The sequence below is a fragment of the Monodon monoceros genome, unplaced genomic scaffold (assembly GCF_005190385.1).
Source record: "Monodon monoceros isolate NGI ecotype Baffin Bay Population unplaced genomic scaffold, NGI_Narwhal_1 Super_Scaffold_16, whole genome shotgun sequence".
NCBI classification, from domain to species: Eukaryota; Metazoa; Chordata; class Mammalia; order Artiodactyla; family Monodontidae; genus Monodon; species Monodon monoceros.
The window spans coordinates 15,614,574-15,637,695 of NW_021703772.1; the positions used below are offsets into that span (position 1 = coordinate 15,614,574).

A 23,122-nucleotide genomic window follows, 5' to 3' on the forward strand; every position below is an offset into this window, starting at 1 on the left:
CTGAATTTACTAAACACACTGGATATGTCAATGTATAAAAATCAATTGTATTTATATATATGGGCTAATTAGAAATAGAATAATTAGAAAATGAAACAAATGCAATTTTCAGCAACAAGCCTACCAACACCTAGGAATAAATCTAATATATTATACGCAATACCTCTACACAGTAAACTAAAACATTACTGAGATAAACTAAAGATCTAAGTAGAGGAATGTACTATGCCAATGAATTGAAAACCACAATATTGCAAAAGATGCCAATTCTCCCAAGTTGATCTATAGAGTCAATATAATCCCAATAAAAAGTCTAGCACTGGGGCTTCCCTCGTGGCACAGTGGTTAAGAATCCACCTGCCAATGCAGGGGACACGGGTTCGAGCCCTGGTCCGTGGAGAAGATCTCACATGCCGCGGAGCAACTAAGCCTGTGTGCTACAGCTACTGAGCCTGCGCTCTAGAGCCCTCGAGCCACAACTACTGAAGCCCGCACTCTGCAACAAGAGAAGCCACCGTAATGAGAAACCTGCGCACTGCAATGAAGAGTAGCCCCTGCTCGCCTCAACTAGAGAAAACCCGCGCACAGCAATGAAGACCCAATGCAGCCAAAAATAAAATAAAATAAAATAAATTAATTTTTAAAAAGTCTAGCATTGGAGAAAATGACAAGCTGATTCCAAAATTTGTATGGAAATCCAAAGGGCCAAGAATAACAAAAAAAAGATTTGAAGAGCAAAGTTGGAGGACTTTTACTAGCTGACATCAAGACTTATTACAAGAGGGAACGTAAATTGATACAGCCACTATGGAGAACAGTATGGAGGTTCCTTAAAAAACTAAAAATAGAACTATCATATGACCCAGCAATCCCACTGCTGGGCACATACCCTGAGAAAACCATAATTCAAAAAGAGACATGTACCACAATGTTCATTGTAGCACTATTTACAGTAGTCAGGACATGGAAGCAACCTAAATGTCCATCGACAGATGAATGGATAAAGAAGATGTGGCACATATATACAATGGAATATTACTCGGACATAAAAAGAAACGAAATTGAACTATTTGTAGTGAGGTGGATGGACCTAGAGTCTGTCATACAGAGTGAAGTCAGAAAGAGAAAAACAAATACCGTATGCTAACACATATATATGGAATCTAAAAAAAAAAAAAAAAAAAGGTTCTGATGAACCTAGGGGCAGGACAAGAATAAAGACGCAGACGTAGAGAATGGACTTGAAGACACGGGGAGAGGGAAGGGTAAGCTGGGACGAGGTGAGAGAGTAGCATTGACATATACACACTACCAAATGTAAAACAGATAGCTAGTGGGAAGCAGCTGCATAGCACAGGGAGATCAGCTCGGTGCTTTGTGACCACCTAGAGGGGTGGGAGGGAGACACAAGAAGGAAGGGATATGGGGATATATGTGTATCTACAGCTAATTCACTTTGCTATACAGCAGAAATAACACAACACTGTAAATCAATTATACTCCAATAAAGATGTTTAAAAAAAAAAGACTTATTACAAACCTACAATAAATAAGAGAGTGGTATTGGCATGAAGACAGACCAGTAAACTAATGGAAAAGAATAGAGAGTGTATGTACATATTAATATATATAAAGAGTGTATAGTCACTTGATTTACGACAAAGTTGACATTTCAGTTGGTGGAAAAAAGACAATCTAAATTTTCAATAAATAATGCTGAGTATATTGGGTATTCCTATAGAATAAAAGTGGATCACAAAATCAATTCCAAGTAGATTATAGATCTAAATAAGACAAGCAAAATAATAAAACTTTTCAAACTAAGAGAATACCTTCACAACCTTCTGGTAGGCAAAAATACCTTAAACAGGACACAAAAAGTTATAAACACAGGTAAAGATTGATAACTGGAGTATGTTAAAATTAAGAACTTCTTTTCACTTAAAGATACCACCAATAGAATAAAAAGGCAAGGCAGAAAATGGGGAAAGAAATTCTCAATACATACATCTGACCAGTGACGCACCAATAAATCAGTAGAGAGAAGACAATCCAATAAAAAATGGTCAAAGATAAACAGGCACCTCACCAAAGAGGTGATCAGTAAACATGAAAAGGGGCTGAATGCCATTATTCATCAGAGAAATCAAAGTAAAAGCACACAGAGATACTAATACACACCCACTAGAACGGCTAAAATGAAAATGACTAACGTTAGCAAGGGCTGGCCAGGATATGGAGAACTGGAAATCTCATATACTACTGGTGGGAGCATAAACTGGTACAATTCTTCAGAAAACACAACTGGACATCTGAAAACTGAACATACCTTATGATCCAGCAATTTCACTTCTACATTCATATTCAACAGTAAAACATACATATGTGCTCTAAAAGGCACATTAAGGAAAGTTTTGCATTATTCATAATAGCCTCAAACTGGAAACACAAATATCCATCAGTAATAAAAGAGCCAAGTAAAATGTGATATAGTTCTATGATTTAATACTATACAAGAATAAAAATTAATGAACTAAAGCAACATACAGTATGGGTGAATATGACAAATGAAATAGTAAAAGAAGCCCAGGGCTGAAGAAAATATACGGTGTAATTCCACTTATGCGAAGTTCAACTAAGGTATGGTGTCAGAGACCTGGGGAGCGGGTACTTTGGGGGAGATGCAGAGTAAAGGGCACGAGGACTTCAGAGGTACTGGTAATGCTATATTTACAGTAACCTGGGTGGTGATTCCTTGGGCGTGCTTACTGATCTCTCCTTATCCTCTAGGTACGACTTACACACCTATACCCAAGAACTAGGTAGCAGGTTTTCTGTTTATGCAATTCTCAAGTCCATTAGGAACTGAAGAATTTCCTCTCCATCCCTGGCTACATCAGCAACACATTTATAAAATGAAATGTGTGAAGCATTGAAGCAGCATGTCTTCAGATACTCTTCTCCTAAGAACTGGTCCCTCAAAGAGCCTCAAAGCTTCATGCTGCAGACCACTGTTCCAGGGTCCCTTTTTACATGTCAAGACACCTGCCACATTCAACTCTGGGAGTTCTAGAAGCTCCAAAATGGAGCATCCGTGCCTGAGCAGTATTTACTTTTGCATGCCACTATTAAATTTTTCACAAGTTTATTCTTATAGGCAAAACAAAATAATGCTGAAAAAGAATATTAGACATGTGATCTTGCCTGGTCTCCTATAGTGAATGCAATATTCAGACTAATGGCTGAATCTTGTCAAATCTGACTCAGTAAAGTACAAAGAAATAAAAAAGACTGATTTATGAACAGATAACAGATGATATCCATTACAATCCACTCGACATTTACTGTGAACTTACTGTCAGGCACTCTGTTGGGAACTCTGGGGCAAACAAAGATCAAGAAAATAAGATTCTTTGCCTCAAGGCACTCACAATCTAATGGGAAGACAGACATGAATATAACCAATCATACACTTATATTATAGCCTGCTCTTACTGATATGAAAGTGATATTTCTACATTAAAATGTTAGGTGAGCTAAGGGACTTTGAATGAAAATCTCTCAAGTGTCCTTTTATCTACTGGAATGGAAATATTTGTATTTAATGTTAAAAGAAACAAATGTCAGGAAATTCACATTCTTGTTTTTTCTGTTGGTAAAATGTCATAGTTTTCCCTAGGATGCCCACTTCTAGGAAATTATCCTAAGCAGAGTTTCCCACAGTATGCTTAGAGGAAACCAGATGACAATGGGAAAAGGGATCCCAAAGCACAATGGAAATTTTCAACTAGCACCCTGTGCCCATTCCTGCCTCCCCCTGAACTTGAGATGTGGGAAAGATAAAAAAACTACATTCCCTCGGCTCCTTTGGAAATCAGGTTCCACCATTTAGATGCATTCTTGCAGAATTTGGAAAGTGGAAAAGAGGTGGAGGCTACCTTCCTCCTGCTGTTCCTGGGATCCTGCAACATCACAGGAAGGCTGAGTTGCAGCAGTAGGTTGGGGAATCCAGCTCCTAGTTTTCTAGAGGCAACGAAGTCTGGTCACAGAGGCTCCAGCCTAGCATCTGCTCATTTGGTTGGTGAGTGCCCAGAGGGGAAGACGGTGAGCACGGTGGTGACAAGTCGCCAGCAGCACTTCGACTTCTGGGTGACATTTCCTGTATTAAATTCCACTTTGCTTAACATACCTAGAGTTGATTCTATTTTCTGCTGTAATGTAGAATCTTGGGCTTTTGTTGTTTTTAAATAAAATTCTGTTGTGTAATTAGCATTTATCAAGCATCCATCAATAGTTGCTAGGGAGGAGTCCAGAAACATACAAAGCAGGAAAAAGAAAACAATTTGAAATTCAGAAATCTCCAAGGGAATAATAAAGAGTTGGCCAGAGACCTACAGTGCATTTTAAAGGAAGCACTCAGAATTTCCTTAACTGGATTCAATGGGGTAGAACCTTGGGTGAGCAACATTACACTGGTTTCTTTGATTTCAAATGTTTAAGGACCTTTATATACGACTGTGTATTAGGTTGAGGAGGGGCAGAACACCTGTCACAAACTGCTTAAGGAATCCTTTTATTTTCACCAGGGAATCTCATGGGACAACTGTTTTCAGGAGTGTTGTGCAAAATGCACCAGAGAGAAATACCCTGCTTTCCTCACTCAGTGATATACTGTAGCAGATTTTTGTGTTAGTTTTTTTTCCTTAAAATTGGAGTCTTTTTAGCCTTTATTTTTCTACAAGTTGTACTTCTCTCCCTCTCTCTCCCCAGACCCCTCTGCCTTTTCTTATATTTAAGAGTATAATTTAATTTTTAAATTTACATACACTAAAATTCATTTTTTTTCATTTACAGTTCTATGAGTTTCGACAAATGTATAGACTTAGGTAACAACCACAGCCATCAGGGTATGGAACAATGGTATCATCACCCCCAAAACTCTTTCGCTGGTCCTTTCCAGGCAAGCCCTGCCACCACCGTAACTCCGGGCAACCACTGATATTTTCTCCATCACCATAATTTTGCCTTTTCCTGACATAATGTAAATTAATCATATAATATGTAGCCTTTTGATTCTGGCTTCTTTCACTTAGCATAATTCAAAAGAGAACCATCATATATATATGAATATATATAAAATATATATATAATAAAGAAGGAAAGCCTGCCTTTTCCAACTACACTGATGGACCTTACAGGCATTTATGCTAAGTGAAATAAGTCAGACAGACAAAGACAAATACTATATGATCTCACTTACAAGTGAAATCTAAAAAAGCCAAACTCATAGAAACAGTAGAATGGTGGTTGCCTGAGGCTGGGAGGTGGGGAAAATGGGGAGATGTTGATCAAAGGGTACAAACTTCTAGCTATAAGATGAATAAGTTCTGGGGAATCTAATGAACAGCATCATGTCTATAATTAACAAACTGTGTTATACAATTGAAAGTTGTAAGAGAGTAGATCTTAAATGTTATCACCAGCACAAAATAAAAAGGTAATTATGTGAGGGGCTAGGGGTGTTAATTAACTTTTTTGGTTACCATTCTGCAATATATATGTATACCTAATTATCATATTATACACCTTAAACTTACATATGTTATATATCAATAATATCTCAATAAACTTATAAGAAAAAACAAGACAGGCCCATCCAACATATTACATGAAACAGTAGTTTGTTCCTCGTTATTGTGGAGTATAATCCATCGTATGGATGTACCAAGGTCTGTTGATCAGTTCACCGGTTGAAGGGCATCTGTACTGTTTCCAATTTTTAGAGGTTATAAACAAAACTGCTGTATCAATAAATATTTAATTACATCATGTTCAACAGCTGAATATTGTTCCATATCCTGATATTAAATTAATTTAATCTGGCAGTTCCTTACTGTTGCACATTTAGTCGTCTTCCATGTTTTACTGTTTTAAATAACACTCTAACCTCATGCAAATGTATGTATTTGTTCAATTGCTCTTCAGGAGAAATTCTCAAGGAATTCCTAGGTCAAACGGTAGGCATCATACATTTTACTGCTTTTGATACATATTACATGAAAAAGTCTCTTATGAGAATATCCCAGCACTCAATCCCTTATCAACATCGACTGCCGTCTTTTAATTTTTTACCAATCTCACAGGCAAAAATTTTAAAATGACACCTCATTTTTATTTGTACTTGTTTTATGACTTTTTTTTTTATATCCCTGTAAATACAGGTGGAGTTGGCGCCTCATATTTATTGGACATTTTTATTTTTTCTTTCGGGAACTGCCTGTTCCTGTCTGTTTGTATGCTGGGCTTTTGCTTTATTATATTAATCCTTTGCCTGTTACTTTATAAATATATTTTTATATACAGAAGCTTTTAAAAAATGGATGTAATCAGCTCTTCTAATCTTTTCTTTTGTGAATTGTCACATTTAATATCATGCCTAGAAAGGTCCTTCTCTATTTTATGTTTACATAAATATTCACTTATATTTTCTGTCTAATTTTTCCAAATGTTTGTTTGGAAAAACAGCATGAAGAATATAGGAGGCTTCCTGGCTGAGGCAGACAAAACGTCACTTCGCCCCTAGCACGTTGGGTTTGCTTCTGCCTTCATGGCTTTGAACTACTGATATAAAATATGCAGGATTCTTCTTTTCTAAGGGGTTCATCTGCCTTCTGAAGAAGGTGAATAGTTTATGAAACTAGATTGAATTTTCTTCCTATGATTGGATTTGGTTCAGAAATAAAGTTTTATTCTCTGGTTTCAGTGGTTAGTTGAATCACGGCAAAGCATTTCATATCGCTTTCTCTTTGTTCCACTAGTGGGACAAACTAGGAATAACTTAGAGAGCTGCAATGAAAATAAGGTGCCAGTGAGTGCCAATGTTTTCAGGGATGTCACAGCAACAGTGAGCATTTATGGCAGAAATTCGTGTACATATTTCCCCAAGGGGCCAAAGAATCTTTTTTAAAATAATCATGTAAATAAATGGGAAGGTATGATTCAATTTACAAAAGTTGATTTCACAGACAAATTTTGAAGACAGTGCTTTTTCCATTAAGAGAGGCATACAATTACAAGATGGGAAGAAGCCAGATTCCCAGCTGACCCACCAGTCTGGACCACTCTGGTTTCTGGTGTGAGAAATAAATTTAATTTTCTTTAAAAAAAAAAAAAAAAAAAAAAAAAAAAGAGGCACATGATTATAAGCTTACAGAAAAACTTCACCCTTCAATAAGACTGTAACACACTATATGATCCGAAAAGCAATAACCTAGGAAAAGAAAGAAAAATGGAGACTGGCTTCTACAGAAGGTTTAATCTGATCCCTTACTCTTATTTTATTAGTAAATGGGACTCATGTAGAACACAGATACAACCCACGGTAGTGTTGCATCTCAAATCTGTGCTCTGTATTTGAATGTGCTTGTTTTTCATGAGTAGTTGGGAAAAGTGAATGCATTCTCAATACATTCTAGACCTTAAGCATTGACCTGGGCTCCCTCTTCAGCAATCTGGGCTATACAGGTACTTTGGTGTCATTCTCACTGAGGTAAACTACCTGCTTCCCCATCACCACCTCACCTGCCCAACTCGGCCTCAAGGGACCATCTCTGTAGCTGCAGACCTAGTCCATTTGGCTTGGCTGCCCAGACACTGGCTCCCCTCCCCTATCAGACTAACTGTTGGTTGTCACACTCTGGCAGGTCTGACAACACATCCTACTGGAGCAGCTTCTGAGGCTCCAGGCCACAGAATGTTAGAGGCCAACAACTGCAGGAGGAAGGATATAAGTAGCTTCTGGTCTGAGGCAAACTGGCCCAGGACCAGACTGTGCCTGCTTTCAGCCCTTTAGGGCTTGGCCCACTGCCCCTAGGGACCTCCGAACTCTGCATGATTCTGGTGCTTTGACCAACTTCTGTCTCTGCGTATCTTCTGTGGGCTGCACTCAAGGCTCAGTCCAGCTCCCCCTCCTAGATTTAGGGCGTTTCCAGGAGTCTATGTACCTCACACTTACAGAATAGGTGGAAAAAGTTACCCCAACTGTGGCTTTTTAGACGGCACTGAGAAAGGAGATAAAAAATTAATTTGCCTATGTTTGTTGTTAGGAATACAAACCATGAGCAGTCCTTGCTGGTAATTGTGCAAAGTCCTAATTTTGGTTCAATTAATATAGAAGCCTAAAGTGCCTTCAGTTTCCCTTTGCATCGTCCTAACAAATGGCTGTCTGGCTGTCTGAACTCCTCGTGTGGTGGTTTGACTAACGGCAATTTATTTTGTCTTAAAAACACACACACACACACACACACACACACACACACAACAACAACAACAACTTTAAACACAAGAGGGGATGAGTGTTTTACCATGAGTATTTAATACTTTTGAAACCAGAAATAATCCTCTATTTTAATGAAAGGGTAAAAATACTTCTCTCCAAGGTAAAGAGAAAAGAATGTGCATAATATTGTGGTGACTGATGCCTAGAAACACAACCAAATTCCCTTTTTATCTCAGTAACTAACTCACCCAACAGGGTATAACAAAGTAGAGCTTTGTAGGGTGTAATTTATATTACAATTCGCTTTCTCTCTAAGTTAAGTAAGGCAGTTTGAAGTAAGCTTTTTTTTTTTTTAAAAAAGAAAGTAGTTTCAAAGAACTTGAAAAAACACACCCAAAATGCTCTAGTCCAAAGCCAGAACATAGTTTTGTATGGTCTGCAGATAATTTAATATTTGAGAAACCTTTTCAACATTCTCCAACTCCAACCAAAACTAAAGCAATATTTAGGGGGAAAAAAAATGAGTAAGCAAATAAAACCTAATATCTATATAATTATTCACAGATCAAGCAATTTAGGGACAATAAAATAGAACAGAATTTCAGCTAACTCAAGTTTAAAATAATGGAACAACTATTCACTAACCTAACAACAACAACAACAAAATTCTGGCTAATTTTACTGTTAATATATTAGGGATGATTGCTTTATCAGTTAAAAGACTTAAAATCAATTCTGTATAAGTTGATTTATTTTAGGTTTCACAAACATAGTATGATCAGCCTTCTTGATTTTCTCTAGTCCTCCTTTCCCCACAAACATAACGTCCAGTTTTTGAGTCTTTCAAACAGTAGGAAAATGCAATGATGTCAATGTACAAAGTATGTCGCTGGTGCTTTGCCTGCCGTCTTCTGGCAACAGATGCATTTTATTTTGGAGAAGGGGCCCTCTCACACGCCAGTACTAACCCTAACCGTCACTGCCAATCACAGCCCCTGTTCACATCGGCTGGCTTCTGGCCCAGCTTGTCCAATCACAATCCCCTGATCCCCTTGGACAGTGTCTGGTACAGCAAGAGACTCATAATCCAGGCTAGGCCAATGAAAGTCTCCACTAGAATCTTTTCAGGAGTAACACAGAAAGAATTTAAGCCTTGGGTCTAGCATCAGAGACAGGGCAGCCCAAGAGGATGGATCCACCATGTAGAGAGATACAGAAATGACCTAGGGGGCTTCCCTGGTGGCACAGTGGTTAAGAATCTGCCTGCCAGTGCAAGGGACATGGGTTTGAGCCCTGGCCTGGGAAGATCCCACATGCCGCGGAGCAACTAAAGCCCGTGCGCCACAACTATTGAGCCTGAGCTCTAGAGCCCGCAAGCCACAACTACTGAGCCCACGTGCCACAACTACTGAAGCCTGCACGCCTACAGCCCGTGCTCCGCAACAAGAGAAGCCATGACAATGAGAAGCCCGCGCGCCACAACGAAGACCCAACACAGCCATAAAGAAAAGAAAAGAAAAGAACCTAGGGAAAGAGTGGGGGAGACTTGCAATAAAGATCTAGACCCAGAGGCCCACACTCCCAGTGGCCACCTGCACCTCTGCCCTTCCTACAGTGTGGTTATAAAAACCAGTGTAGGGCTTCCCTGGTGGCGCAGTGGTTGAGAGTCCACCTGCCGATGCAGGGGACACGGGTTCGTGCCCCGGTCCGGGAAGATCCCACGTGCCGCAGAGCGGCTGGGCCCGCGAGCCATGGCCGCTGAGCCTGCGCGTCCGGAGCCTGTGCTCCGCAATGGGAGAGGCCACAGCAGTGAGAGGCCCGCGTACCGCAAAAAAAAAACAAAAATCAAACAAAAAAAAAACCCAGTGTATTTCCTTTCCAGCTTCAACAAGTTTGCGCTGGTTTCTGTTATTTGCCTTCAAGGCATCCTGACTCATGCACAAGGTAACCACTTGAGTTTGGGCACTCTCAATCATGGTGAACTTACTTACTGGGTTGTTTTTCCAGTTCCTGTTCTTTGGGCCCTGCCTTTGCAGCACACAGGGGTGGCTTCTGGGGCCCTGTCTCTGCTCTGCAACCCTGCCAGGCTCCCATGCCCAAGGGTAACGCCCAGTCCAATCAAAGTTTCATCTCTGAGAGTGAAGGTCTGGACCTGAGAGAGAAGTTGTTAGGATCTGCGTTCTGTGCACCGTGGCACTCTGCAGGGAGAGGAAGACACGTATGAAGCTTAGTTGTTCGGCCCCATCTGTGCTGGATTCCACGGGCTACCCCAACTTTCCAAGACATTCTACCCTCTCCCCTGCCCCTTCAGCTGGCTGTAATTGGTTTACTTTTCAAACCAAGGGAACATGAAATTATACACCAAAATCTATTTCTGTAAATCATTGCTCAGGGTGCTTTTTACTATGGGAAATGTACAATTTCAATAAAAATCAGCTTGGGCAATAAGGAACAGCCAGCCTACAGGTAGTGTGGCCCCAGGTACGGTACAAGAATGTCATCAGGGCCCCTGTGTTATTTCCATGTTTTGCCATAAACAGTGCTGACTTCTCTCAAAGGTCGATTCCCCCAAAGGCCCCAGTTGGGGCCACCTGTGTTGTTCCCCACGTTCAGCAGGAGATGGAGAAATGTTTCCATGCACGGAAGAGCACCATCAGATTTGGAAATACTATCCTGGCAGTGGTGTCAGAACAGCTTTAAGACATCTTTAAGAGTCAGAACTAATTTGACTTGGTGACTACCTGACTGATGGGTGTGGGAAGAGAAGAGCTAGGACAGCGCCCAAGTTTCTCCCTTGGGCGTCCTGGTAGATAGAAGCAATGCCAGAGCTGGTTTGGCCGGATGGTGACACCACGTGCAGGTTCAATGCCTCCCCATGCTTCACTCAGACCTGCCCAGGAGTCAGCCAGAGCCTGTCCAGAAGCCTGATCTCACAGCAAACCACTCACCTTTGACAAGAGAGATTTCTTACCAGGCGAGATTAAGCAAATGACTGCTCTCTGTGAACTGTCCTTCCTGTTTATGCACGGAGAACCATTTATATGAAGCTGGTAGCCACCTGAATGACTCGTGTGCTGTGAGCCTCCTAGCTGGGTGCAATTAGAGCCGTTCACGCTGTGGACACAGTGGCTGCCTATACAGCACCTGCCCCCACTTTCCTTCCACCTTCCAAGTCTTCTTTTATCCAGGCTTATGCCCTGGCCCAGCTCTAAGGGACAGTCTAATAGATGGCTCTCAACCCTGGCTGCACACTGAAATCAACTGAGGAACTTTGAAAAAACACCAATGCCTAGGACTGTATCTTTTATTGTGGTAAAAACCCCACATAGCATAAATTTTACCATCTTAACCGTTTTAAAGTGTACAGTTCAGTGGTATGAGGTTCATTTACATTGTTGGGCAACATCACCACTGTCTACCTCCAGAACTTTTTCATCTTCCCAAACTGAAACTCTGTACCTGTTAAATGATAACTCCTCATTCCCCGTCCCCTCAGGTTCTGGGAACCACCTTCTATTTTCTGTCTTTATGAATATAAGCAAAATCATAGAGTATTTGTCTTTGGTGATTGGTTTATTTCACTTAGCGTGATGTCTTCAAGTTTCTTCCATGCTGTAGTGTGTGTCAGAATTTCCTTCCTTTTCAAGGTTGAGTAATATTCCATTGCATGTATCCATCACATGTTATTTATCCATTCATCCATCAATGGACACTTGGGTTGCTTCCACATTTTGGCTGCTGTGACTAATGCTGCTGCTGTGATCGTAGACGTCCAAACATCCCCAAGTATTTTCTTTAAAGTTTTCCATGGGATTTGAATGTGCAGCCAAGGTTGAGAACCACCAGTGTGTGGCAGTCCCTAGAGAATGTGAAGAGTCCAGAGGAGAGGCACGCCACCTTAGTTGGCCTGATCCAGCTGTTCCATGCTAATTATAGTACTTATCACAGACAGCAATCAGTAGCTCATACATCTGTCTCCATCAATAGATTCGGACACCTGGGAGGGTGAGGTAGGTTTTGTTTACCTCAGTATCTTCTAGATCTAGCTCCAAGCCTGTCACCCTGCAGAAGCTTATTAAGTTGCTGCTAAATAAAGACAACCAATCCGTAATTCAACTCCATCTTTCTATTAAAACTAACCATTCCCCTTTGCTACTAGAAATTATGTACCATTCTACCCTGGGCCATGTCTGTGGCTGTGGAGCCTGACTCAGACCTGGGCCTGAGTCAGGGTGTCAGATCTTTTTTTTTTTTTTAATTTGTTTAATTTTTTCGCCATACTGTGCAGCATGTGGGATCTTAGCTCCCCGACCAGGGATCGAACCCACACCCCCGCTTTAGAAGCGTGGAGTCTTAACCGCTAGACCATCAGGGAAGTTCAGGGTCTCAGGTCTTTAGGAGACAAAATTGTACGTGTGAAGGAGTCCTGCACGGCAATGGTGGAGCAGGATGGGGGTGGGAGGAATAGTTGCTACTGCCCCTTGTTCCAGTTTTTTCTGGAACGGATGCTCCAAAATGAGTGGTGGGACCCATTCCTTAGATCTCAAAGAGAGGTCTAAACGATCTTCCCCACAAATTTGTGCTTCCCTACCCCCTAACCCACTTTTAAAACTAAAGACAGACACGTAGCTGGATTTTTATTGAGGTGGGTTTTCTGTGCCCTCTATTCATGTCTGCAGCTCCACATTCTCATGTTTACTTTGGTTTTAATTTTAACCTGAGTTCCTAAGATCGCTTTTTATTAAAACCAATGGAAATTAAAAAGTAGCCCCAGATAAAAGAAATACTCAAACACCCGAGAGGGTTCTGCTTCATTCCATATTTAAGTCTGTGGACGTATTTGGAGAGAACCTCTTTATAATGAGGAGCAGTGGTGTAGCAAATTGAGAATGCTCTTCTCCCCTTTCCCCTTAAGTCTTAGAAGCCATGAGACACACTGTGCAATGGGACGGGAACAGCAGGGACGTGTCTTGGTAGGTAGATAATAAGGCTGACCCCTAATTGCTCCTGTCGTATTTTCAAAATCTGGGCCCCCTTGCACCGTGCAGCACTCCAGGATCAGGGTAGGGCAAAACCAGCAAGGTCACACAAATGCAGGACTTTATTTCAGATTGGGATATTTTGCAGAAAGTTTCTGCATTGATTTTGATTTTTTAAGTATCGCATGAAAATCATTTCTTTTGATTCTGGAGTTGTTTGGCACCCCTTCAATTTCCTGCCTGACTTGCCTCACCCTGGGTCCAGCCCTGACTCCACTCACGTCCCCGCTTTCCTTGGAGTTATAATTTGTTTTTTTCTTAAGAGGAAAGCATGACGTTGCTCTCTGCGTCTCATGCAGCCACAAACGTCTTTCTCCGGGTTTACTTCCTCCCTGTTCTCTTCTTCTGCCCATTTTGACAAACTCTCTCCCTAAATTCGTTCACCTCTGCGGCTTCTGCCGTTCCACACCCCCCCGCCACCTTTCCCAGGATGACCAACATCAGGTACCAGGAAGAGATACAAGAGGGCCAGTGAAGGCCGGCCTTTCCCTCTGAGGTCTTTTTTTTTTTTTTTTTTTTTTTTTGCGGTACGCGGGCCTCTCACTGTTGTGGCCTCTCCCGTTGCGGAGCACAGGCTCCGGACGCGCTGGCTCAGCGGCCATGGCTCACGGGCCCAGTCGCTCCGCGGCATGTGGGATCTTCCCGGACCGGGGCACGAACCCGTGTCCCCTGCATCGGCAGGCGGACTCTCAACCACTGCGCCACCAGGGAAGCCCCCTCTGAGGTCTTTTGCTAACATAATTTTTCAGCTTCACGTGCAGAGTAACACAATAAGCAAGGGCCTGATCCTTTTTAAAGAAACCTTTCTTGCAGCAATTATGATGATAAAGAGTTAAACCGTGGCCAGCATTATGCTCTGCAACTCCAGGGTAGCTGGCTGGAACACCAGGAAATAGAACTGAGTAATTTTAACTGTGCTAACTACGGAAGCCCTGAAAAAAATGCCTAATACGGTAAAAACATGGACAGCTCTTTAAACGCAAAGCCAGCATGGAAGGAAGCGAGCTCACGATTCGGGCTCTTTTGACCTGGTGGGACTCCTACCCTGCAAGGGCAGCTGAGACCCCCAAATTTCACACCCACATCTTCGAGGACCAAGTGGAGGACTTCATCCATCACTCACATCCCTGACCCTGGGTGTTTTTCTGCACCTCTTGCTGTATCATTGGTAAACCGGCCTGTAATCAAACTACCTGAGTCTTTGTTACCATCCTAGCTTCCAAGTCATGAGGGTCTAGCCCAGTTCAGCCTCCTTCATATCATTTTAATGATTCATTACTATTATTATACATGTGCCAGAAGATAATAATTCCTTAATTCATTGGCCTGATGGGAAACGTAATTACATATGCAAATAACTTAATAAACACATAGTAACCACACTCCTATTCAGATAATCACCCCATGACCTGCCCACAAAGGCTTACCAGGACTGTGTGCATCCCAGTGTAAAGTCTGCTGAGACTCACCAACGTGGAAAACGCCACAGCCGTCATCAGTCCCAAAACAAAGGGATACTGCAGGGGGAGAAGAGAAAACAAGGACATTAGGTCAGGTTCAGACACATACAATTTGATGCTGCGGAAAGGAATAGGATTTCTGATCCCCTAACTCCTAGTCTCAATCTCATATTCCCTAGACCAGCAGTCTGATGATCTAAAATCACTTGAAAAATGGGAAAACTAAGGAAAGAGAAGGGGAAGATGCCTAGGAATACAGTTCTGGAAGGAAGTTTCACAACATATTGACATGCAAATAAGACACAGTAGAAAACTTGACCTTAGCTATTGTGCTACAAGTTTTAATGGAATAAATAATTTTTTATTTCTACCTATTTTTAGATTAACTTATGAAATATATGGTATTTCCAAGAGGCAAGGTAGATAGACAGTGCTGTAATTTGGATGTCCAACTAGCTACTTCCCCATCATGTGCTGTGATGATAAAGCTTGGCAACAACCAGCTTCTTGAGGAAGCCTGGGAACAATGGCCCCATGTTAAGACTGGGCATATTTCTGTACAGATGTCAAGGCAAGAGTCCAGACTTCACTGAATCTTGACATTTGCTCGTGAGTAATGAAAACAGCTGGAGGAATCTGGCTAATGACGAGTCATATAAAGAACACACAAATATCCTGCTTATGAGCTAGACACAGAGCTATAATCCAGTTGCTTCAACTACTGATGTCTGTGGTCTTCTGTGGTAACAAGGATAAAGACGATAGAGAACTGTCTATATTATGTGAAGTGCTTTATGGTCACTATCTCATGTATCTTCACACAACCGTATGAAATAGGTTCTATTACTAGCCCCAGTCCACAGATGAGGAAACCCTTAACCTTGATAAGTTGCATTAGTATTGAACTTTAGCACAAAGATGCTTGCCCATCAATCACCCCTCACGACAGGAGCTGGGGCTCAGAGAGGTACAATGACTTGCCCAAGGTCACACAGCCAGTAGCGACACAGTCTGAACCAGAAGCCACATCTTCCGAGTACAAGCCCAGCATGTTCCTTCCAATGCAACATCTGAGTATAATAACACAGGGTTGTGCATTTTTTCTTAAGATTTATCATTAACTGGGTCTCTGATTTTAATCAAAAAAGTGCTGAAAATTAATGAGTTCATGTATTCAGAATTTAGAGGTTGGTATTCGCCTGAACACATATTTATATAAATAAACCCATTTTTAGAGCTACTCATGAGTAAATAACCCCAAAAGCTGAATACATTTATTATTAAAAAATTAAATAGGAAAGAAGTGCATAACAACTCAGGCCTTAAGAAAACTATTGTGGGACTTCCCTGGCGGTCCAGTGATTAAGACTCTGCACTTCCACTGCAGGGGGCACAGGTTTGATCCCTGGTTGGGGAATTAACATCCCGCATGCCGAGCGGTGTGACCAAAAAAATAAAAAGGAAAAGAAAATCGTTTCATCACGTAAGCTGTAAAGACATTTTTAAGAAGATCCAGGTGGCCTTAAAATGAGCATATAAATGATTGTTGTTGCTTTCCTGCAGTCAGCGCCACTTGTTGATTTTTTTCCTAAGAGAAGCATGTTCACAGGCTTCTCTTGATGCTGACAGCAGCCCGATGGGGGTCAGTGTTGGGCCCACTATGTCCTTCTGGGGCAGACGGCACGGGATATGCCATAGCTCAGAAGTCTGCATTCAATTAATTCCGATAGTACTGGGGAGCTCAGACATTGTTTGATCCTGGCATGACATTTAAGTTACAAAAAAAGATTATACCTAGTTGGATATGATACTATACACTTGTCCTTTTCCCATTTAGGAAACTGAGATCTGACCCCAGGTGACCAGGTACAGCCAGGACCTGACACTAATCTTATCCTCTTCCAATCACATCAGGCTGACACCCCATTTTTGTACAACCTGGAACATGGAACATCCCTGGGTTTCTGGTGTAGAGGGGCAGGAGAAGCAGTACTGTCATTTACATACAAGGCTGCTGGAGTTAATGAAATCTAAATTTTCCAACGGGTAAAAGGTAAAATTTCTGAAATTAAGCACAAAATTAGAGCAAGAGTTCTCAGAAAGGAAAAATAAATCTTCATTGCAGTAATAGTATAGCTTTTGAAAGGTCTTACTATAACTGGCATTTAAGCAGATACTAAGTGAAATTCTTCTATTTTCAACAGTTATTAATCACCTGTCATTTAGACAGCTTTCTAGAAAATATGGAATGATTATTTCTAACGGTTGAGCCCCCCAAAAAGGCAGAGACATCTTTGGGGGCTAATTTGGGAACAGGCTATTTCACCCTGGGCCCTGGGACATGTAGCTGGAGGAGGTGGTGAAATCATCTCAGCCCTGGAGGATCATTCACTAGGATCATAAACGCCTCGAGTCTCTTGCAAACAGAGGATGACAGCACCTATTCAGTGCCATCTGGTTGGGCAGCTCAGGGTGAAAATGCTTTCAGAAGCGGGATGCCACACACCCTGGTTATGTTTGTGGTGCTGTTGTCATTATTATTTTTTTTTAATTAATTAATTTATTTTTGCTGTGTTGGGACTTCGTTTCTATGCGAGGGCTTTCTCTAGTTGAGGCGAGCCAGGGCCACTCTTCATCGTGGTGCGCGGGCCTCTCACTATCGTGGCCTCTCTTGTTGCGGAGCACAGGCTCCAGACGCGCAGGCTCAGTAGTTGTGGCTCACGGGCCCAGCCGCTCTGTGGCATGTGGGATCCTCCCAGACCAGGGCTCGAACCCGTGTCCCCTGCATCGGCAGGCGGACTCTCAACCACTGCGCCACCAGGGAAGCCCCTGTTGTCATTATTAATGGTGTCCACTTTCACTCTTGGGCACAACCTGCTTTGGGTACTAAATCATATGGTCACTTCATTTATAAAAACATTGTCACTGACTGCTCAGTAAATTTTTGTTCCCCATCTTTATTTCATAAACTTCAAAGTCCTTCAAAAAAAGAAAATCCTGAAGGGAAACTCTTTGCTGCCTCATCGTACGGATGGTGTTACACGGGAGGAAGTGGAGTCTGCGCCTTACCTGGTATCTGTCCGTGGTAGAGATAAGGAGGGTGAAGGAGATGGCGGTGGCTGCCATGGCGTGGGTGGACGGCATCCCATACTCAGCAATCACTCTCTTCTCCAGTTTCACAACAGGAGGGGAGAAGGGGCGGGGCCACTTCAAGACATCCTTGGCCACCTGGCCAATATACATCACCAACTGCCAAACCAAAGGATGGAGGTAAGTCTAACCAAATGAGCAAAATAAACTCCTAGGTTCTATGAATTTATTTTGAGGTTTCCTGTTGGTTGGCTGAAATCACCTTTCTCTCTGACCCAGCGGCCTATGGGGAAGTCTTGTAGGAAGACATTTTAGTTGTTAAAAAGAGAAACAGGCCGGGACTTCCCTGGTGGCGCAGTGGTTAAGAATCCGCCTGCCAATGCAGGGGACACGGGTATGATCCCTGGTCCGGGATGATCCCACATGCTGCGGAGCAACTAAGCCTGTGTGCCACAACTACTGAGCCTGCGTGCCACAACTACTGAAGCCCACGTGCCTGGAGCCCGTGCTCCGCAACGAGAGAAGCCACCATGAGAGGCCCACGCACCGCAACAAAGGGAAGCCCTTGCTCTCTGCAACCAGGGAAGGTCCGGGCACAGCAACAAAGACCCAATACAGCAAATAAATAAATAAATACATACATAAATAAATTTCTAAACAAAAAAGAGAAAAGAGAAACAGCCCTTCTGGATTCCAGAGGGTCACTGGGCAACTAAGATATGACACTAACACATGTCTTACTTATTTTGGTCATATATTTAACACTTGTATAGCTGGTATGTGTGCTAAGCACTGGTCTAAGAACTTTACAAATATTAACTCACTTAATCCAATAGTACCTGTAGAATGCAGACCCATTTTACAGAGGGGTAAACCGTTGTACATAGTTAGTAAGTGGCAAGACTTAATGGATTCAAATCCAGAGAGTTTGGCTTCAAAAAATACGTGCCTTAAACTACCACGGTAATACCTTCGGGATGGTCCTGGACTAAGAATCTAATACTCAATCAGACAGCCCTTCTTTTCAAGTTTTAACCAAAAAAGTGACTTCTGGCTTAAAATTTTTTGAATGTCACTGTTACTCCTGATGTATGCAGGCAACATACTGGATATAGTTTAACTTTTTTCAGTACTCGAGAGCATCATACAAATAAATGGCGTGACTATTTTCAACCCTAAAATCAACACAGCTCAATCTGGAAGTTTTTCAATTGAATTTTTTTTTTCCATGATGCCATTAATGAAAAAATCCCTTTCTCTTTTCCCCTTGAAGTACAACATAGATATCAGAATTGATTTACATACCCTCCTGAGATGAATAGGACTGTTAACAATAGACTTACTTACTTTGTCAGAGAGCTTCACAGGACATTTCCGTGATGATATAAAAGAGGGAGAAGCAACCCATTCACTTAAGTCTCTGCATTTGCAACCCAAAGTGTGGTCTGAGGAGAGGCAGCATCCACACCACACGAGTGCTGTTTTAAGATGCAGAATCTCAGGCCCCAGCCTGTACCTACGGAACTGGAACCCTCATTTTCTCAAGACTCCCGGGTGGTTCATGCGCACATGAGAATTTGAGAAGCACGGCCGGCTTTACACTGTATTCTTGCACAGGTCACTTTGTCATGGGCTTTAATTATAAACCTCCTCATCTTACTATGATCGCATTGATCTTACTAGGGCTTTATTTAGCTTGTGATGGATGGAGTTACTTGGCTTTGGAACAAAACCCGCTATGGACTATTTCAAAATACTTTTGATTAGTCAGCCAGATTGCTTTAGAGTTTCCCACATTGTGGTGCTTTCTTTTAACTCATCTAGTTGCCGGTGAATTCTGAACATTATCCCAGCACACTCAGTATCCCCCAGAAGACGCTGCATATGTTTTTGTGCTCTGCTGCCACTTTGCTCTGGGTTAAAAAATCAAGAACCACTGTCTGTGCACAGCAGGCCAAATCCACAGGCTTTAAAGCCTCAGTGACAATCACTCCAAATTCCATAGCTGCGATTTCTAATCAGACTTTGAAACTTAACCTCTTTACCATCCCCTTATTACCAGAAACTACTGTTTTGGAAACCAGCTTACTCTTTTATGTTTCTGCCTCTCCCTCCTGTGAACCTATAAAAACCACATCAGACCGACTATTTTCTGGGGAGTTGGAAAACTTGCAGACGTTGACTACTAAGAATTTCTCAGAAGATGCTAGGACATAAATGTTTCTCAACCCTGCCCCTTCCCCACTCATCAACATCAAAAAGAATATTACAGGCATTACGACAACTCTAGTTCACTCAAAAATACACAGAATCTTCAGACAGGAAACGTTAAAATCATAGAGTGAAGACAGACTGTGTGACCCTCATTCAGACAAAACTTAATTTCCTTGAAGTCCATGAGTTTCTTCGACTTCATTTACCTTTTGCCTTCTATATCTGAAGGATGTTTTTAAGAATGAGGACAATTGTTCATTTTATTTAAAAGTGTTCCCATAGCAGCACACTGTTTCTGATCAATAAGTTTCAAATAGCAATTACTGTAATTACAGAGCTCTTCAAACCAGAGAGAGTGGAGCTATGTTTTTCAGGTTGTAGGGAAAGAGTACCACCCACAGGGTGACAAGTCCTGTCTCTGTCAGTTTGCATTCATTACAGCAAACCTATGATGTGCCCAGCCCTGTATTAGGTCTCCAACCTTGAGTGGGGAAAACAGTCACACAGAGGATCTCATCATAATGCAAATATGCTTTGGAAAAACATTATCCACAGAATTATATGGGTATGTATATATGTAGAGAAACTTTGGTTCAACCCGAGACACCGGGAGCACTGACGTGGAATGTTAAAGGAAGATTGTTTAAGATGAGGGGTGGACAGAGAAGCATCCACTTCGCAAGAATAGAGAAGACTTGGAGAAGTGATGTTGGGTGGTATGCAGAGGGACCTCCGAGGCAGTTAGGACCAGCGGAGTTTAAGTTGTGGGGCACACCATTACACATCAGTTAGAATGGCTGAGATGAAAGGAAGTGACCATACCAGGTGTTGGGAGGATATGGGGAGTACCTGGAACCCTCATACAGCACTGGAGCAGGTGCAAAATGATACAACCACTTTGGAAAAGCAGTTTGACAGCTTCTTAAAAAGTTAAAACATATGATTTCCACATGACCCAGCCATGCGAATCCTAGCTATTTACCCTCAAAGAGTGAAAGCATAAGTCACGCAAAGATTTGTATATGACCGTTGATGGCAGCTTCTTTGTAACGGCCCCAAACCGGCAACAGCCCAATTCCCATCAACAGGTGAATAGATAAACAAATTGTGGTATAATCATACAACTGAATACTTCGCAGCAAAAACAAAATAATAAACTATAGATATCATGCTACAGCATGGATGAATCTTAAAATAATTATGCTGAATGAAGAAGCCAGGCCAAAAACAAACAAAAGTACATACTCTATGATTTTATTTATATAAAATTCTTGGAAATAGAAATGACTCTATAGGCTAGAAAGCCGATCAGTGGTGGCCAGAAAGGAGGGAAAGAAATTACAAATGGGCATGAGGAAACTTCTGGGTAATGAAGTTTTAATTATGTCTTAACTATGTTTTAATTATGTCTGTCTTAATTATGGTGATAATTTTAGGGGTATGTACCTATATCAAAATGTGCCAAGTTGTACATTTTAAATATGTGTAAACTTTGTGAATACACTAAAAATTATTGAATCATACGCTTTAAAAGAATGAATTGAGTCGTATGTGAATTATACCTCAATAAAACTGAGTACGTACAGTTTATTGCATGTCAGTCACATCTTAAAAAGTTGTTGTCTTGGGCTTCCCTGGTGGAGCAGTGATTGAGAGTCCGCCTGCCGATGCAGGGGACACGCCCGGTCCGGGAAGATCCCACATGCCGCGGAGCGGCTGGGCCCGCGAGCCATGGCCGCTGAGCCTGCGCGTCCAGAGCCTGTGCTCCGCAACGGGAGAGGCCACAACAGTGAGAGGCCCGCATACCGCAAAAAAAAAAAAAAAAAAAAAAAAAAAGTTGTTGTCTTAGCCAGCTTGGGCTGCTATACCAACCAACCACAGACTGGGTGGCTTATAAGCAGGAAGTTATTTCTCTCAGTTCCGGAGGATGCAGTGCAAGACCAAGGCACTGGCAGATTCAGTATCTGGTGAGCGCCTGTTTCCTGGATCACAGACAGTCACCTTCATAGCACTAAAAGAAATGAGCTTTCAAGCCATGAAAAGACATGCAAGAATCTTAAACACATATTACCAAGTGAAAGAAACCAATGTGGAAAGGCTACATACTGTATGAATTCATCTATATGACATTTTGATAAAAGCAAACTACGGAGATGGTTAAAAGATCAGTGATTGCCGGGGGCTGGGGACATGGGTAAGTGGTGCACAGAGAATTTTTAGGGCATTGACACTATTCTGTATGATACTCTAATGGCGAATACACATCATGACACATTTGTCAAAACCTATGGAATGTACAACACCAAGAGTGAACTCTAATGTAAACTAAGGCCGTTGGGTGCCAGTGTAGGATCCTCAGTTGTAACAAATGTCACACTCTGGTGGACGGGATGCATGTGTGGGTGCAGGGGGTATACAGGAACTCTCTATACTTCCTGCTCAATTTTGCTGTGAACCTAAAACTACTCTAAAAGTACAGTCTACTAAAAAGAGTACTATGGCAGAAGAGAACTATTTCTCCATTTAGTTCACAGTAAAAGAGTATAATGATTAACTCAGTATGGCTTGCCCTCAACGGAGGACTTTGCTCTGTATTGTTGAAAGGCCCTTCTACCCAAAGGGACCAAATTAAGTTCCATCATCCATCATGCTCCTTTGGGCTGAGGCCCCCAAGGCCTATGTGTAAAAGCGAAAATCCACGGGAGGCAGGGCAGGAAGCAATTATAGCTCATTAACGCCTCAGCACCCTAGCTGGGTCCCCTGCATGGTGCTGGGGCCCCGGAGCGTTTCATGATGAGGAATTAGCCTACTTGCTTACTTCTTCCCTAATTAATGTATAGGTGGAAAGAAAATCCAGTTCTCTGGATTGTCTACTGTTGACCCCAAGCAGACAAAAGGCTTTTCCAGAGAGCCAATTCTGTCAAAATGAAATGTGTCTTCACAAGTTAGAAGAATTTCCAATCTGGGATCTGTCCTTGATGGTTGGGCTCTTTGGAGCCAGCAGAGAAAACTGTGCTTTTTCTCTTAATGTGGTGGGCCTT

At 42.0% G+C, this 23,122-nt stretch overlaps 1 protein-coding gene across 1 annotated transcript in view; it reads right to left on the minus strand.

The window, feature by feature from the left end:
- Positions 1–23,122, minus strand: part of SGPP2 (sphingosine-1-phosphate phosphatase 2) — a 124,332-nt gene that overhangs the window by 25,935 nt on the left and 75,275 nt on the right. The window contains exons 3-4 of the mRNA XM_029226166.1: positions 17,847–18,026; positions 14,745–14,834 (exon numbers count right to left, since the gene is read on the minus strand). Coding sequence (XP_029081999.1) covers positions 14,745–14,834; positions 17,847–18,026 — 270 coding nt within the window. The remainder of the gene's footprint in view (positions 1–14,744; positions 14,835–17,846; positions 18,027–23,122) is intronic.